General features: G+C 44.4%; 1 protein-coding gene across 4 annotated transcripts in view; it reads right to left on the bottom strand.

The window, feature by feature from the left end:
- The window catches only part of dgkh (diacylglycerol kinase, eta), a 502553-nt gene that overhangs the window by 39743 nt on the left and 445159 nt on the right, over positions 1-17651 (bottom strand). For all 4 annotated transcript variants that reach the window (XM_063051189.1, XM_063051190.1, XM_063051191.1 and 1 more), the window contains one exon: positions 9197-9305. In XM_063051189.1, coding sequence (XP_062907259.1) covers positions 9197-9305 — 109 coding nt within the window. The remainder of the gene's footprint in view (positions 1-9196; positions 9306-17651) is intronic.

Here is a 17651-nt window from a genome sequence, read left to right on the forward strand (position 1 = left end):
CCACAAAACTCGCAGAAATAACAGCCGGCAGAGAGAGGAATGAACAAAATCAGCCCGGTCCACACCTTCTGTCCCAACACTCGGACTTTACAGTCTATCTGCGCCAGCATTTAAGTAGTGCCTTGCTCTAGGACCTGGATCCTGGCATGCTTGGGTCACACAGCCTGAAGCCGTACTCGATCTCACCAAATCGGCTCGACACTTGGAGCAATCCAACTTTGCATCCGTCTTGGACTGATCCCAAAAAGTGAAGGCTGAGTGTCATCAAGCATTATAACATGACAAAAATGGAGATATGTATCGTTATACTGTATACTTTATATACTGATGGACCTTGTATAGTATTGCTTGTGGTTTATCAAATTGACAGAAGGACTTGTGGCATCATGGTGATGAGCAGTGAATCACTTCAATGAGGCAGGAGCTGGTCCAACAGAGATAATGTCTACTTAAAGTGACCCCACCCAAGCATGGCAGAAGTAGTTTCCAAGTGCCTTGGAAAAGGCAGTGACCAGAGGAGTGATCGCCAGAAGATGAGAATTCATCAGAGTATAGAAGTGAAGGCTATGAGATGGATGGAATGCATCAAGTGTGGGAGGTTGAGGTTTTCCAGAAGAGGAGCAGGAGGGTTTATGGAGCAGAACTGCACTAGCCTCACAGGGTTCTCTAGAGACATAACTGTTTGTTCAGATGTCAATCAGTATGTTCTTGATCCACATCAGTTACATAACCTACTAGAAGATGCAGGCCAGAGGAAGACACAGGGCAAAGGGTTGCTACAGCAAGATCTCTAGAGAACAGTTGTCCAAAGGTGTTCATGTGTGTATGTATGAGTATAAGAACTTAAAATGTAAACCACATTCAAATGTTTTGAATCGGGCATCCAAATTTACAAATGACTTGTGCTGATATTGATGTGTGTAAGACTTTAATGTAAGAATTTTACTCGTGCCTATTATCTTTGCTAGAAGTAGGCCAGAAATTTCTGTCAGGGTCAAAAGTATCCCAAGGATCAATAGTAGCTCCTCAAGCGATTCCTTGAATCCCTCCAACATCAGGCCATTATTTCATTGGTTTTGGAAACTGCCAAGCAAGTACCTCACCTACATTGTGCAGAAGCTGAAAGCTATCAGATTACATGGCCAAGTCCTCAATACTCCAGATCCAGCATCAGTGTAAAGTACATTTGATATTACCTCTCGCAACATTATAAACTGCCACATAGTCTATTCAATATTGCCTCATTAATGTCACCGTTGTCAACTATTTAAGGGTATCCGCTGCAGGGATACTTAAAAGCCAAATGTCTCTCCTTACAATGTTTTGAAAGGCATTTTTGGACTCCATTCCCCTTCCTGATGGAAATATCATGTTTGTGTGTGTGTGTTTCTTTGTGCTTACACATGTATGCCCGACCGCATATGTGTGCAGAAAAATAAGTAGACTGTCTGAGTAGATTTGACTTCAGACCAGCAATGGAGCCAAATGCTCCCTTTTCAGGAGACTGAGCAATATCCAGGGGGGAGACTTGTAATTCTATATGGACAACTATTTTCCCTGAAATGTAGATTATTCTGGTGCAGAAAACACTCCAGTGTTAAAACAATAAATTGAATGTGGTAGAACCTTTGTGTACACATATTTAATCATGGCAGAGTTCTGCACAGCATTTCTTTGGGGAAGGTCAGCTTGTTTCCTTTATTAGTGAGGAGCTGTAGATGGGTTCTGCGCATGTCACACATGTCATATAGAAACAAGAGGCTGAAGTTACTTATATACTGTATATGTTATATATACTGAAGAGGACTGTGCAGGGAATGCTACTCATCCTGGTTCACTGGAATGTGGTGTTCTGTCTGCTCCTCACCACATGGACATTATTATCAAACATCATTTCCCTCTGACAATGATCCTGTGCTAATTATCACCCTGGTTCAAGCTTTAATGTGGAACTGACCACTATTGCACATCATTGCAGGAAGTCGTACTGACTTTATGTCAACACAGGGAGCGTTCAGCCTATCAGGTTCATGCTAGCACCCATCAGTTTCATATTTGTTCTCATTTCTCTCATGCTTATTCTCTCTCACATAGCCATCTTTGATCCATTTACATCAGGGGCAATGCTTAACTCATCAGCATACCTCTGGGTTTTGGGAGGCAACTGTCACAGGGGCAACGTGCAAACTCAACTCACAGACAGTGCCGGAGGTCAGGAATGTACCAGGTTCTCTGATGCTGTAACACCGCAGCCGTGCCTGCTGTGCCACCGTGCTGCCCTATTAGTAATTCTGTAGCTTACATAGCTCAGAAAGGGACAGTAACCTCAATGTCCTGATGCCAGGGTTCAGAGACTTCACAGCAGGCTTGCCACCCCTCCTTTTCCATTCCCCACAAGCCCATGTTGAAACTAAGCAGCACAGGAAGAAGGTAGCTAGAAAGATCAGGGGCAAGACAACCATAGTCTTGGGCTCAGCACAAGAAAATATCCCACAGCCTTACCTTTGGTCTGAGATGGTACCGCGAGCCTCAAATCAAATCTAACGCCACAGGCCATCACACAGACAGACAAACACGGATTACTATCTGATGAGGGAGCCATCTCCTGTCATTTCTTGCAAAGTAAAATGGGACAGAAATGCTGCCTGACTCAGGAGATCAAAGCAGGCCTATACTACTTCAATGCCGCTCTAAGCTGGAGTGGTACTTGCTCAGGTGCCATGGAATTACTACCTTTTTTGAGAAATCTGGTTTCACCATAAATGAAGATAGGCAAACAACCACTGTTCTCATTTTGATATATTGTCCCTCACTGCACTGTACTCTTCCTGCCCATTCCCATGTCTTTTGACTGCACTTTTCACCATTAGCCTATCCTACTTATGATTGAAGGATAACGGGATATAAACTTGGGGAGCTACAGTGTAGCTTCGAAGACAACTCATGAAGCTCAACACCGCAGGCAGGACATAGCAGCCCACTTAAGAGGCATCCCATCCGCTACCATTACTCACTCCACCACTGATGCACAGTAACAGCAGTTTGTAGCATCTACTCACAAGAGCCTTTAGACAGCCCTTTCCAAGCTCATGATGTCAACCAGCTGGAAGGACAGGGGCAATAAAAGCATAGGAACACCACCACCTGGAAACTGCACTCCAAGTCATACACCATCCTGGTTTGGACATATATCGCCATTCCTTCACCATTGCTGTGGTAAAAAACCTGGAACTTTCTTCCCTAAACGTGTGGGTCTTTCCACACCTCAAGAACTCCAGTAGCTGAGGAAAGCAGCTCACCACCATCTTCCAGGCCATGTTCTGTTCTTGCTACTACCATCGAGCCAGAGGTACAGGAACCTTAGGTCCCACACCATCAGGTTCAGGAACAATTATTACCCTACAACTAGTTTTACTCACTACAACTCAGAACTGATTCCATAACCTATAGACTCACTTTCAAGGACTCCACCACTCATGTTCTCAGTTTTATTTGTCTTTTATTTGCACAATTTGTCTTCTTTTGCACATTGGTTGCTTGTTAATCCTTATTTTTGTAAATTTTTTTCATATATTCTATTGTATTTCTTTATTTTCCTGTAAATGGTTGCAAGAAAATGAATCTCAAGGTAATATATGGTAACATATGACAATAAATTTTATTTTACTTTGACTCATAAAAATGTGGCTAAGCACAGCTCAAATCCCATCTACCTATTCAGCAATGACACCACTAGCCTCACATGGCGAGGAAGAGAATCATAGGAGTGAGATAAATCAGCTGGTCGAGTGGAGTGCCAACAATAAGACACAGGAGCAGAACTAGGCCACTGGACTTGTATACCCACTGCCCCATCCTCAACCCTATCATTCTGGTTTCCATCCTCCTGCCAACTGAGTTTAAACTCTCCCCAACAGCTCCAGCAAACTTGCTCACAAGGATATCCAACCCCTCAGGTTCAGGTATAACCTGTCCATTTTGTACAGGTCATACTGTCCCCAGAAGATGATCCAAAATCTGAAACCCTACTCCTTGCAGCACTTCCTCAGCTACTCATTCATCTGTACCATCATCCTATTTGTGTCCTGACTAGCATGTGGTACCAGGAGTAATCAAGAGTCTAGTAACTTGGAGGTCTTATTCTTCAGCCTATTCTCCAACTTCCTATACTCACCGAGCAAGACCTCTTCCCCTTTTCTACCCATGTCATTGGTGCCAATGTGCACCATGACCTCTGGCTGCTCATCCTCCCTCTTGAGAATCTTCTGTAGCCACTCTAAGACATCCTGGACCCTCGCACATGGGAGGCAACACGCCATCCTAGCTTCTCCTTTGCAGACACAGAATCTACTGTCCATCCCCCTAACAATTGAGGCTCCTATCACCACCGCTCTGCGAGACCCTGCTGAGTGTCAGAGCCGGCCACAGTGCCACTGGCCGGGCTGCTGCTGTGCTCTGAGAGGTCATCCACTCCCAAAGGGAATTTGCTGGAGAGGACCTTGCACTCAACGTCAGTAAGACCAAAGATTTGATTATGGACATCAGGTAGGGGATATCTGGAGGTTATTCCTCACTGAGGGGCCAACGGTGGAAAGGGTGAGCAGCTTCGAGTTCTTGGGCATCAACATCTTGCAGGATCTATCCTGAGCTGAAAACATTGATACAATTACAAAGAAAGCACGGTAGTGGGTCTACTTTAGTAGGAGTCTGAGGAGATTTGGTATGTCTGAACAAATTAAGAACCTGGTGGCATGGTGCGAAGACAATAACCTATCCCTCAACGTCAGCAAGACGAAGGAATTGGTTGTTGACTTTAGAAGGAGTAGCGGACCGCACGACCCCATTTACATCGGTGGTGTGCAAGTGGAACAGGTCAAAAGCTTTAAGTTCCTCGGGGTCAATATCACAAATGACCTGACTTGGTCCAACCAAGCAGAGTTCACTGCCAAGAAGGCCCACCAGCGCCATTACTTCCTGAGGAAACTAAAGAAATTTGGCCTGTCCCCTAAAACCCTCACTAATTTTTATAGATGCACCAGAGAAAGCATTCTTCTAGGGTGCATCACAACCTGGTATGGAAGTTGTCCTGTCCAAGACAAGACCAAAAGAAGCTGCAGAAGATCGTGAACACGGTGCAGCACATCACACAAACCAATCTTCCGTCCTTGGATTCACTTTACACTGCACGCTGTCAGAGCAGTGCTGCCAGGATAATCAAGGACACAACCAACCCAGCCAACACACTTTTCGTCCCTCTTCCCTCCCGGAGAAGGCTCAAGAGCTTGAAGACTCATACGGCCAGATTTGGGAACAGCTTCTTTCCAACTGATAAGACTGCTGAACAGATCCAGACCCGGATCTGGGCCGTACCCTCCAAATATCTGGACCTGCCTCTCGGTTTTTTTGCATTACCTTACTTTCCATTTTACTATTTTCTATTTATGATTTATAATTTAAATTTTTAAATTTTTAATATTTGTAATCCAGGGAGCAGAAAGCGCAGAATCAAATATCGCTGTGATGATTGTATGTTCTAGTACCAATTGTTTGGCGACAATAAAGTATAAAAATATAAGTATGTCACCAGAGACTCTTGCAAATTTCTATAGATGTATGGTGAACAGTATTCTGACTGGCGGCATCACAGTCTGGGATGGAAACCCCAATGCAGAGGACTGCAAGAAGCTACAGAGGGTTATAGAATCCGTCACTGGCACAACCCTCCTCATCATCAAGGGCATCTTCAAGAGACGGTGCCCCAAGGAGGCAGAATCCATCATGAAGGACCCCCAACATCCAGACCTTCCCTCTTCTCATTGCTACCATTAGAAAACCCTTACTAGCTGAGGAGTCTAGAACCAATGCTCACAGTCTCAGACTAAGCAGCAGCCAATTTGGAGCTGAGAAAATTCCTCAGTAAGAAAGATAGACCACTCTATCCTGGACACTCAGTCATTAGTTTATTCAAAAACCACGTTCGCATTGTGAGTCAAGGGATATTGGGATAGTGCAGGAAAATGGTGCTAAGATAAAAAATCAGCTATGATCTAGAAAAGTGGCACAGAAGACTCAAAAGAGACAAAAAAACTCCTCCTGCTTGACATTGAAGCACCAGACAATCGCAAAGCCACTGGGGTCAAGCCAATGTTAATATTACTACCTCCTTGAGTACAATGCTCATTGGGTAGGGTTCTGAAATGAGTGTCTGGGATACGAGACCCTCCCTGTCAGTACCTCTAAAGAGAGCCTGCCTTCATCATCATCTGTTGACATGTTCTTCCTCTGCTTTTTCTTCCCCTTGAGAAAATCACTGAGTACTCAAGATGGCATAACCCTCTCTGGACAGAACTACAGAGTGCCCTCTGCCTGGTCCAGACTTTAGACTGTTGTTGAGGCTCCCCTTATCCCTCTCATAGGCTGCTGGGCCAGGTTGTTGGTGCAGCTGCACCTGCAACAGGCTAGAGTGAGAGAGATCAGCCCTCCACAGTGTCTGAAATACAGCAGATACTGCAGTCTGCCTGAGAATAATGAAGCTAGACAAATTCCTAGGAAACACAGCACTGGCCAAGAGAAATTTCACGAAGACACTGAATTCTTAGATGGTGATAATATCACTTGTGATTCACTTGGATCTCCTGGCTTCAGTGAGGAACCAGGAGCCGGCAATCTTCAATGGTGCAGCACAGATAATATTCCCCCTTCTTGAGCAAGCAGCGACATGTTGGATGCTGTTAATGATGAGATACTTACTGCCACATATCACAATGTCTGTACCTACTACTACAACTAATGAGGCTAAGAAGTTTAGCATGGAGAAGACATCACTGAGAGCTTGCCTGCAGAAAGTTATATACCTCTGACACCACTGATTCTGAAAATTTTAGCTTCTACAGTCACTACTCCAAAGGAACTCCATCAGACCATAAAACATAGAAGAAGTATTAGTCATTTGGCCCAAAGAGTCTGCTCATGTTTGATCATGGCTGATTTATTTCCCCCCCTCAACCCCATTCCCCTGACTTTTCCTCGTAACGTTCGATGCCCTTACTAAGCAAGTGAATCTTTAGGGAATCCTGCACTAGGACTCCCAAACTCTGTGCATCCCTGATTTCTGAATTCACTCCCCACTTGGAAAACAGTCTATGGCTTTACTCCTTCTACCAGAGTGCATTCAATCATACACTTTCCTAAGCTGTATTCCATCTGCCACTTCTTTGCCCATTCTCCTAACCTGTCCAAGTCCTCCTGCAGACTCCCTACTTCCCCAACATTACCTGCCCCTCCACCTACCTTCATATCATCTGCAAACTTGGCCACAAAGACATCAATTCCATCATCCAAATCATTGACATATAACATGAAAACAACTGGAGCCAACATCAACTCCTGTGGAACACCACTAGTCACCAACAGCCACTCAAATAGTAAAAACCCATTTATTCCTGCTCTTTGCCTTCTGCCAATCAATCAACCTTCTATCCATGCTAGTATCTTTCCTGAAATACCACTGGCTCCTATATTGTGCAGCAGGTTGTCAAAGGCCTTCTGAAAATTCGAGTGAACAATATCTACTGACTCTCCTTTGTCGATCCTGCTGAAAGAATTCCAACAGATTTATCAGGCAAGATCTTCTGTTGAAGAAACCATGCTGACTTTGGTCTATTTTATTATCTCCCTTCAATAGCCCTAATGTCATCCTTAATAAAGTACTCTAACATCTTTCCAACCATTGAAGGCAGACGAATTGGCCTATAATTTTCTGCATTTGCCTCCTTCTCTTCTTAGAGTGGGGTGACATTTGCAATTTTCCAGACGTCCAAACCATCCCAGCATCTTGCAATTTCTGAAAGATCACTATTAATGCTTCTATAATCTCGGGCAAAATTTCTAGCCCAATGTACTTCATCAGGAATATCCTTCTTAGAATCCTTTGGAATTATTTTTTGTTGTTTTCAATGGTGATTTAAGTTGTAAAACTATCTAATTCAAATCAGAACAACACCCCAAAAGGTGAGTGCCTGTGATTGATCCATGCTGTTTCATCTTCTAACCAAACACAACAGAGTGCTGGAGATTGGCTAAATCCGTACGTACTCTACACATGCTGCGTACTTCGTATCACGTGCGTGAAAACGGATGCAGTGCAAAGTCTGCTATTTACTTGATGATAGCACTACCATCTACTTACCTGATGCTCAGAGATTTAAATGTTTAATGCACAAAAATATTTCATGATGCGATAGAATTTCTGGTTCAAAGTACTTTACTGGGAAAATCCTTCTTCGAATCCTTTAGATTTATTTCTCTTTTGTTTTACAATGATGATTTAAGTTGCCAAATTATCTAATTCAAATTGGAATGACCCCAACAAAAGATATTCCAAACCTTTGGAAACTGGAATCTGGAACAACAAACACCCTACTGCAGGAACTCAGTGAGTCAAGCAGCATTTGTGGAAGGAGAGGAATTGTTGATGCATTTGTCCTGATGCAGAGTTTTGTCCCGAACCATCAACAGTTCCTTTCCTCACACTGATGCTTGTCAATCCACTGACTTTCTCCAGCACATTGCTCATCATTTCAGAAATAATCAACTTTTCCAGTTTATGAGGATAAAAAGAATGAAAAATCAAAAGCAGAAAATCAGATGCTATAAAGCTAAATCAAAACAGAAACTTCTGGAAATACTCAACAGATATAGCCACATCACTGGGAAGAGCAACAGAGCTAATATTTCAGGTTGACGGCTTTTTGTCAGGACTGGGAAGGAGACAAAAGACAAGGTTACTGGAAGCCCCTTTGGCAGTTAGATTTCACATTCAATCTTCATAAAATGCTAAGTTTGAAACACCCAACTTGCTTTCTGATTGTGAACTAGTGGGGTGGGATGAATGGCATTCCACAGTGTGTAATGCTGCTGTTGGTATGAAGACTCACTGGACATAGTCCACATCAGGTGGACCCATGGGTGTAAGATCATGTGGTGGATGCTGGATCAGGGAGATAGATTACACTCTTTGCTGGGAATACTGATCAGTAAACCAAACCAGTTATTTATTTTCAACTTCATCCCCATAATAACCCAGACATTTCTGGGAACAATGAAAATTCCTTAGAAAGAGATCCAGTGACTAGAAAATAGAATCTGCTGTTGAAGTGACAACAACGACCAATAGTCAAGAAACACAACACCTTACCTGGCTGTGGGGCTGCCCTATGCCTTTGGGTTTTCTCTTTCTTAAACTTTGGCACAATTCGGAACATAGCACTTCGACTGTTTCTTTTGGCAAATTCCAGTGAGTGGTCCTGTTAAAAATTAGATTACAAGCTGGATTTCATATCACTTGAATGCTTCATGAGCAGTTAAATCTTTGCATTCCAGCCTCCCAACTATAGATGGCAAAGCGCATCTTCAAACTAGTGACTGTTTCTGTTGTTGCCAGATGAATAGATCACAGAAGGAGGCATTCCAGCCCATCAATTCTGCACTGGCTTTGCGTAAGAGCAGTCGCTATCACAACCTCTTTCACATGGTCCTGCAATAATTTTCTTCTCAGAAACAAATCCTACTTTTTTCTCTGAATGCTACAGCTCAATCATTTCAATCTCTCTCCACGATAATCCCTGACAGTACATTGCAGACCATAACATAGAAACATAGAAAATAGGTGCAGGAGTAGGCCATTCGGCCCTTCGAGCCTGCACCGCCATTTATTATGATCATGGCTGATCATCCAACTCAGAACCCCGCCCCAGCCTTCCCTCCATACCCCCTGACCCCTGTAGCCACAAGGGCCATATCTAACTCCCTCTTAAACATAGCCAATGAACTGGCCTCAACAGTTTCCTGTGGCAGAGAATTCCACAGATTCACCACTCTCTGTGTGAAGAAGTTTTTCCTAATCTCGGTCCTAAAAGGCTTCCCCTTTATCCTCAAACTGTGACCCCTCGTTCTGGACTTCCCCAACATCGGGAACAATCTTCCTGCATCTAGCCTGTCCAATCCCTTTAGGATTTTATACGTTTCAATCAGATCCCCCCTCAATCTTCTAAATTCCAACGAGTACAAGCCTAGTTCATCCAGTCTTTCTTCATATGAAAGTCCTGCCATCCCAGGAATCAATCTGGTGAACCTTCTTTGTACTCCCTCTATGGCAAGGATGTCTTTCCTCAGATTAGGGGACCAAAACTGCACACAATACTCCAGGTGTGGTCTCACCAAGGCCTTGTACAACTGCAGTAGTACCTCCCTGCTCCTGTACTCGAATCCTCTCGCTATAAATGCCAGCATACCATTCGCCTTTTTCACTGCCTGCTGTACCTGCATGCCCACTTTCAATGACTGGTGTATAATGACACCCAGGTCTCGTTGCACCTCCCCGTTTCCTAATCGGCCACCATTCAGATAATAATCTGTTTTCCTATTTTTGCCACCAAAGTGGATAACTTCACATTTATCCACATTAAATTGCATCTGCCATGAGTTTGCCCACTCACCCAACCTATCCAAGTCACACTGCATCCTCTTAGCATCCTCCTCACTGCTAACACTGCCACCCAGCTTCGTGTCATCCGCAAACTTGGAGATGCTGCATTTAATTCCCTCATCCAAGTCATTAATATATATTGTAAACAACTGGGGTCCCAGCACTGAGCCTTGCGGTACCCCACTAGTCACCGCCTGCCATTCTGAAAAGGTCCCGTTTATTCCCACTCTTTGCTTCCTGTCTGCTAACCAATTCTCCACCCACATCAATACCTTACCCCCAATACCGTGTGCTTTAAGTTTGCACACTAATCTCCTGTGTGGGACCTTGTCAAAAGCCTTTTGAAAATCCAAATATACCACATCCACTGGTTCTCCCCTATCCACTCTACTAGTTACATCCTCAAAAAATTCTATGAGATTCGTCAGACATGATTTTCCTTTCACAAATCCATGCTGACTTTGTCCGATCATTTGACCGCTTTCCAAATGTGCTGTTATCACATCCTTGATAACTGACTCCAGCAGTTTCCCCACCACCGACGTAAGGCTAACCGGTCTATAATTCCCCGGTTTCTCTCTCCCTCCTTTTTTAAAAAGTGGGGTTACATTAGCCACCCTCCAATCCTCAGGAACTAGTCCAGAATCTAACTAGTTTTGAAAAATTATCACTAATGCATCCACTATTTCTTGGGCTACTTCCTTAAGCACTCTAGGATGCAGACCATCTGGCCCTGGGGATTTATCTGCCTTCAATCCCTTCAATTTACCTAACACCACTTCCCTACTAACATGTATTTCACTCAGTTCCTCCATCTCACTGGACCCTCTGTCCCTTACTATTTCTGGAAGATTATTTATGTGCTCCTTACTGAAGACAGAATCAAAGTAATTATTCAATTGGTCTGCCATGTCCTTGCTCCCCATAATCAATTCACCTGTTTCTGTCTGCAGGGGACCCACATTTGTCTTTACCAGTCTTTTCCTTTTTACATATCTATAAAAGCTTTTACAGTCCGTTTTTATGTTCCCCGCCAGTTTTCTCTCATAATCTTTTTTCCCCTTCCTAATTAAGCCCTTTGTCCTCCTCTGCTGAACTCTGAATTTCTCCCAGTCCTCAGGTGAGCCACTTTCTCTGGCTAATTTGTATGCTACTTCTTTGGAATTGATACTATCCCTAATTTCTCTTGTCAGCCACAGGTGCACTACCTTCCTTGATTTATTCTTTTGCCAAACTGGGATGAACAATTGTTGTCGTTCATCCATGCCACCTTTAAATGCTTGCCATTGCATATCCACCGTCAATCCTTTAAGTGTCATTTGCCAGTCTATCTTAGCTAATTCACATCTCATACCTTCAAAGTTACCCCTCTTTAAGTTCAGAACCTTTGTTTCTGAATTAACTATCTCACTCTCCATATTAATGAAGAATTCCACCATATTATGGTCACTCTTACCCAAGGGGCCTCTCACGACAAGATCGCTAATTAACCCTTCCTCATTGCTCAAAACCCAGTCCAGGATAGCTTGCTCTCCAGTTGGTTCCTCGACATGTTGGTTCAAAAAGCCATCCCGCATACATTCCAAGAAATCCTCTTCCTCAGCACCTTTACCAATTTGGTTCACCCAGTCTACATGTAGATTGAAGTCACCCATTATAACTGCTGTTCCTTTATTGCACACATTTCTAATTTCCTGTTTAATACCATCTCCGACCTCACTACTACTGTTAGGTGGCCTGTACACAACTCCCACCAGCGTCTTCTGCCCCTTAGTGTTACGCAGCTCTACCCATATCGATTCCACATCTTCCCGGCTTATGTCCTTCCTTTCTATTGCGTTAATCTCTTCTTTAACCAGCAACGCCACCCCACCTCCCCTTCCTTCATGTCTATCCCTTCTGAATATTGAATATCCCTGAACGTTGAGCTCCCATCCCTGGTCACCCTGGAGCCATGTCTCTGTGATCCCAACTATATCATAATCATTAATAACAATCTGCACTTTCAATTCATCCACCTTATTACGAATGCTCCTTGCATTGACACATAAAGCCTTCAGGTGCTCTTTTACAACTCTCTTAGCCCTTATACAATTATGTTGAAAAGTGGCCCTTTTTAATGCTTGCCCTGGATTTGTCGGCCTGCCACTTTTACTTTTCTCCTTTGTACTTTTTGCTTCTACGCTCACTTTACACCCCTCTGTCGCTCTGCTCTGGTTTCCATCCCCCTGTTGTGAACTAACCTCCTCACGCCTAGCCTCTTTAATTTGATTCCCACCCCCCAACCATTCTAGTTTAAAGTCACCTCAGTAGCCCCCGCTAATCTCCCTGCCAGGATATTGGTCCCCCTAGGATTCAAGTGTAACCCGTCCTTTTTGTACAGGTCACGCCTGCGCCAAAAGAGGTCCCAATGATCCAAAAACTTGAATCCCTGCCCCCTGCTCCAATCCCTCAGCCACGCATTTATCCTCCACCTCATCGCATTCCTACTCTCACTGTCGCGTGGCACAGGCAGTAATCCCGAGATTACTACCTTTGCGGTCCTTTTTCTCAACTCCCTTCCTAGCTCTCTATATTCTCCTTTCAGGACCTCATCCCTTTTCCTACCTATGTCATTGGTACCTATATGTACCACGACCTCTGGCTCCTCACCCTCCCACTTCAGGATATCTCGGACACGATCAGAAATATCCCGGACCCTGGCACCAGGGAGGCAAACTACCATCCGGGTCTCTGGACTGCGTCCACAGAATCGCCTATCTGACCCCCATACTATCGAGTCCCCTATCACAACTGCCCTCCTCTTCCTTGCCCTACCCTTCTGAGCTACAGGGCCAGACTCTGTGCCGGAGGCACGGCCACTGTCGCTTCCCCCGGGTAAGCTGTCCCCCCCCAACAGTACTCAAACAGGAGTACCTGTTGTTAAGGGGCACAGCCACCGGGGTACTCCCCATCACCTGACTTTTCCCCTTCCCCCTCCTAACCGTGACCCACTTGTCTGCCTCCCGTGGCCCCGGTGTGACCATCTGCCTTCCACTCCTCTCTATCACCTCCTCGCTCTCTCTGACCAGACGAAGGTCATCGAGCTGCAGCTCCAGTTCCGTAACGCGGTCCCTTAGGAGCTGCATCTCGATGCACTTGGCGCAGATGTAGACGTCCGGGAGGCTTGGAGACTCCAGGGCCTCCCACATCGAACACCGAGAACAGCAAACTGCCCTCACATTCATAATGCCCCTCTCCTCAAATAGCAACAGAAAATGAATGTCAAACCTTCCTCGCCTCGCCCGCTTCCGCCTAAGCCCGGTGAGCCGAAGCCCTTAAGCCTTCACTCTGCTCCCGGCTCACTCCGCCGCCCGCAAACTACGCTGCCCGCTTGTTGTAATAAAGAATTTTACTCGTGACAATTCTCTCGTCAATTATATTCATTCCATGTCCTCTAGGTCCTAGTTTCTACCTGCTGCATTTATTCTTTTTCCTGATTTTTAGTATCTTCATCAGATTCCCTCAAAACTTCCTTGGTTCCAAAGGGAACAGCTCCAGATCCTCCAGTCTATCCACAGAACTGGGTATCATTTTGTTAAGCAACACACATAAGAGTTGCTGGTGAACACTGCAGGCCAGGCAGCGTCTCTAGGAAGAGGTACAGTCGACGTTTCGGGCCGAGACCCTTCGTCAGGACTAACTGAAAGAAGAGCTAGTAAGAGATTTGAAAGTGGGAGAGGCCTCAACTAGAGTAGCACAGTGGTGCAGTGAGGAAGTGCTCTTGAAAGAGCCTAAGTGATTATAGTCATAGAGAGAGAATCACAGTCATACATTAAGATCAGGTATAATTTATGTTTAATTAATGCTTTTTCTGGTGAATATATTATGTTAATTGAATGTGATGCTGCTGTAAGTAAGGTTTTCATTGGTGCAGACACGTATTTGTGCATAGGGCAGTAATGGAAAATGGATCAGCCATGATGAAATAGTGGAGCAGACTCGATGAACCAAATGGACTAATTCTGGTCCTATACCTTACAGTCATATAGTCTAAATCAACTGACTTTGAGTATAGTTGCTATCTCACAGCTCCAGAAACCTGGTTTCAATCCTGACCTTAAGTGCTGTCTGTGTGGAGTTTGCATGTTCTTACTGCGACTGCATGCATTTCCTCTGAGTATGCTGGTTTCCTCCCTGGTGGGTTAATTGGCCACTATAAATTGCTTCTAGTGTGTAAATGAGTGGTAGAATCTGGGAGGAATTGAGGAGTGCAGAATAAAAAATGGGATTATTGTAGGATTAGTCTGAAAGGGTGGCTGATGACTGGTACAAACTTTGTGGGCAGAAGGTTCTATTTCTATCCTGTATGTCTCTGAGACTGTTTCCCTTTGACTCTATAGTCACTTATCTTTTCCAGCGATATCACAGAACTAACAAGCACTAGTTCCATTACTGCCTTGTGCATTTCATATTTAATTAGTAACTAGGAAAAATTAGACCAATTTTCTTCTCATCCTATTAAAAAAGCAGAGTGAAAAATTAAGACTATATCTCATCTCTTGGTCCTCTGCGCTGCTCTGTGCTTTCTGGGATTCCTGGGAGTGGAGAGGGAAATGGAACTGCAATGGGAAAGCTCTTTATTGCAGTTGGAGATAAAGAAATTGTGCCTTCTACCCTATTTGCCTTGTGGAAGCTCCCAGATAGATCTTCATTAGGAAATGTACCCATATGTAGACATTAAGCCTTTCATTGGGTACCTCTTAAACTGGAGAACCCATTAGGTTTGGGTGGCATCTACTGGAGCCTCAGAAAGCAAAACTAACGCACTCTTGGATCGGCTGTGATTGGCTGTGGACTAACTTTGGCCAACTTCAGTTCTGAATGTTATTTGCTTACTTTTGCTTGCACAATTTGTTTTTGTTTCCCCTGTATATTGAATATTGTATATGTATGTCTTTTTTTATTGGGCCCTATTGGGTTTCTTTGTTTTGTGGATGCCTGTAAGGAGAGTCTGATAATAAATGTTCTTTGAACTGTGAACATTGAAGTTATTTTTTTTAACTGAGTGCAGCTTGAAGGATTGCACTGCAGGAAGTTCCTACACAGCCAGCAAGAAGTGTGACCCAGACCGTCCTTGGGCAGCAACAGCTGGTTTTCCAAAAATGCTTCAAGACAGTATCACCTGAGCAATTAATACAGACCTATGGGTTTTAGACCAAGTCAGGTGGAGGGGAGCAGAGGCAGCAGGGACTAATTAACACAATGATGTCAGCTCTCCCCAAGACCTGCTGCACTTGTTCAAAAGAATATCTCACAGTGACACACTTTTCGCTGTATTTTTCCTCATCAATTTCTAGAGCTTTCTTTCTCAAGCAAACCAAAATAACAGAAATCCCCTAGGTATCTTGGCCCAAACTTTGAAATCCACTCTTAAAACCTCTCTGCTATCGTCTCCTAACTCATTCCTTAAAAAATCTATGTTGAATGAAGCTTTTGGTTAAAAACCCAGCCCCTTCAGATTGGACATACTTTGAGCTTAATGAATTTGAGCTAGTGAAGCATGTGCCTGGCTTGGTGTATCTGACACTAACCTAGATATTGAAACCCCACTTCCCCACCCCCATCACTAGCATGGCCACTGTAACAACTGGAGAGATGACTATGTACCTGAACAACAGACAAAAAATGCTGGAGAAACTCTTCAAATCAAGCTGCATCGATAGAAACGAACAAACAGTCGATGTTTCAGGCTGAACCCTTTCCTCAGAACTGGAAAAGAAGGGGGAAGACACCAAACTAGAAAGTTGGGAAGAGGGGAAGGGGGAAATAGCTAGAAAGTGATGGGTGAAGCCAGGTGGGTGGGAAAGGTAAAGCACTGGAGAGGAAGGAATCTGATGGGAGAGGAGAGTGGACCGTGAGAGAAAAGGAAGAAGGAAAGGAACCAGGGGGAGATGATAGGCAGGTGAGAAGAGGTAAAAAGCCAGAGTGAGGAACAAAGAAGGAAGGGGAAGCAAATTCTTTTTCACTGGAACATCCTTCCTCCAGCATTGATGATGCCCTCACCCACATCTCCTCAATTTCCAGACATGCACACTCACTCCACCTTCCTGTCACCTGAACAAAGATATTCCTCTTCTCCTCAACTACCACCCAATGAGCCTTCATATCCAAGACATCATTCATTGCAATTTCGACCATCTCTAAAGGGATCCTGCCACCAAACACACCTTATCCCCACCCCAAGACTCCACTTTCTGCAGGGATCCCTCCTTCTGTGATTTCCTTGTTCATTCGCCCACCCCCCACTAATCCCCCTTCTGTCACCTATCCCTGAAAGACGCCAAAGTGCTTCATCTGCCTATTCACCTCCATTCAAGGCCCCAAACACTCCTTCAGGTGAGGCAACACTTCAATTGCAAATATGTTGTGCTGCCTCCTGATGCAGCCTCCTCTACATTGGCGAGACCCATGATAAACTGGGCGACCTCCGCTCCTTTTGCCAAAAACAGAATTTCCCAATGGCCTATTCCCATTCCCGTTTTGACGTGTCAGCCCATGGCCTCCTCTTGTGCCACAAAAAGGCCACTCTCGGGGTAAAGAAGCAACACCTCATAATCCCATCTGGGTAGCCTCCAACCTGATGACGTGAACATCGATTTTTCCTTCCAGTTTAAAAAAAAAATTCCCTCCCCCTTCCCACTCTTCACACTTGCCTATCACCACCCCCAGTGCCCCTCCTATTCCCCTTCTCCTATGGTCCACTCTCCTCTCCTATCAGATTCCTTCCTCTCCAGCCCCTTACCCTTCTCACCCATCTGGCTTCACCTATCACCTTCTAGCTAGTCTCCATCTCCTCCTCCCATCCTTTATTCTGGTGTCACCCCCTTCCTTTCCAGTCCTAAGAAAAGGGTCTTGGCCCAAAATGTCGACCATTTATTAACTTCCACAGATGCTGAATTCCTCCAGCATTTTGTGTGAGTTGCTTTGGATTTCCAGCATCTTCAGAATTTCTTCTGAATATGTTCCTAAACTGGCTAAACAAAGGAGCCCGATTTTAATTTCAGGGTAGCAGAGGATGGCAGATAGGTTGGGGTTGGATTAAATGTAAATGGAATGTTTCCAGTTATACTGTTCTTTTTCACTATACTTTGTGATGCTGCTGCAAGTTTAAGTTTTTTTTTTA

Source organism: Mobula hypostoma, chromosome 6, assembly GCF_963921235.1.
Source record: "Mobula hypostoma chromosome 6, sMobHyp1.1, whole genome shotgun sequence".
NCBI classification, from domain to species: Eukaryota; Metazoa; Chordata; class Chondrichthyes; order Myliobatiformes; family Myliobatidae; genus Mobula; species Mobula hypostoma.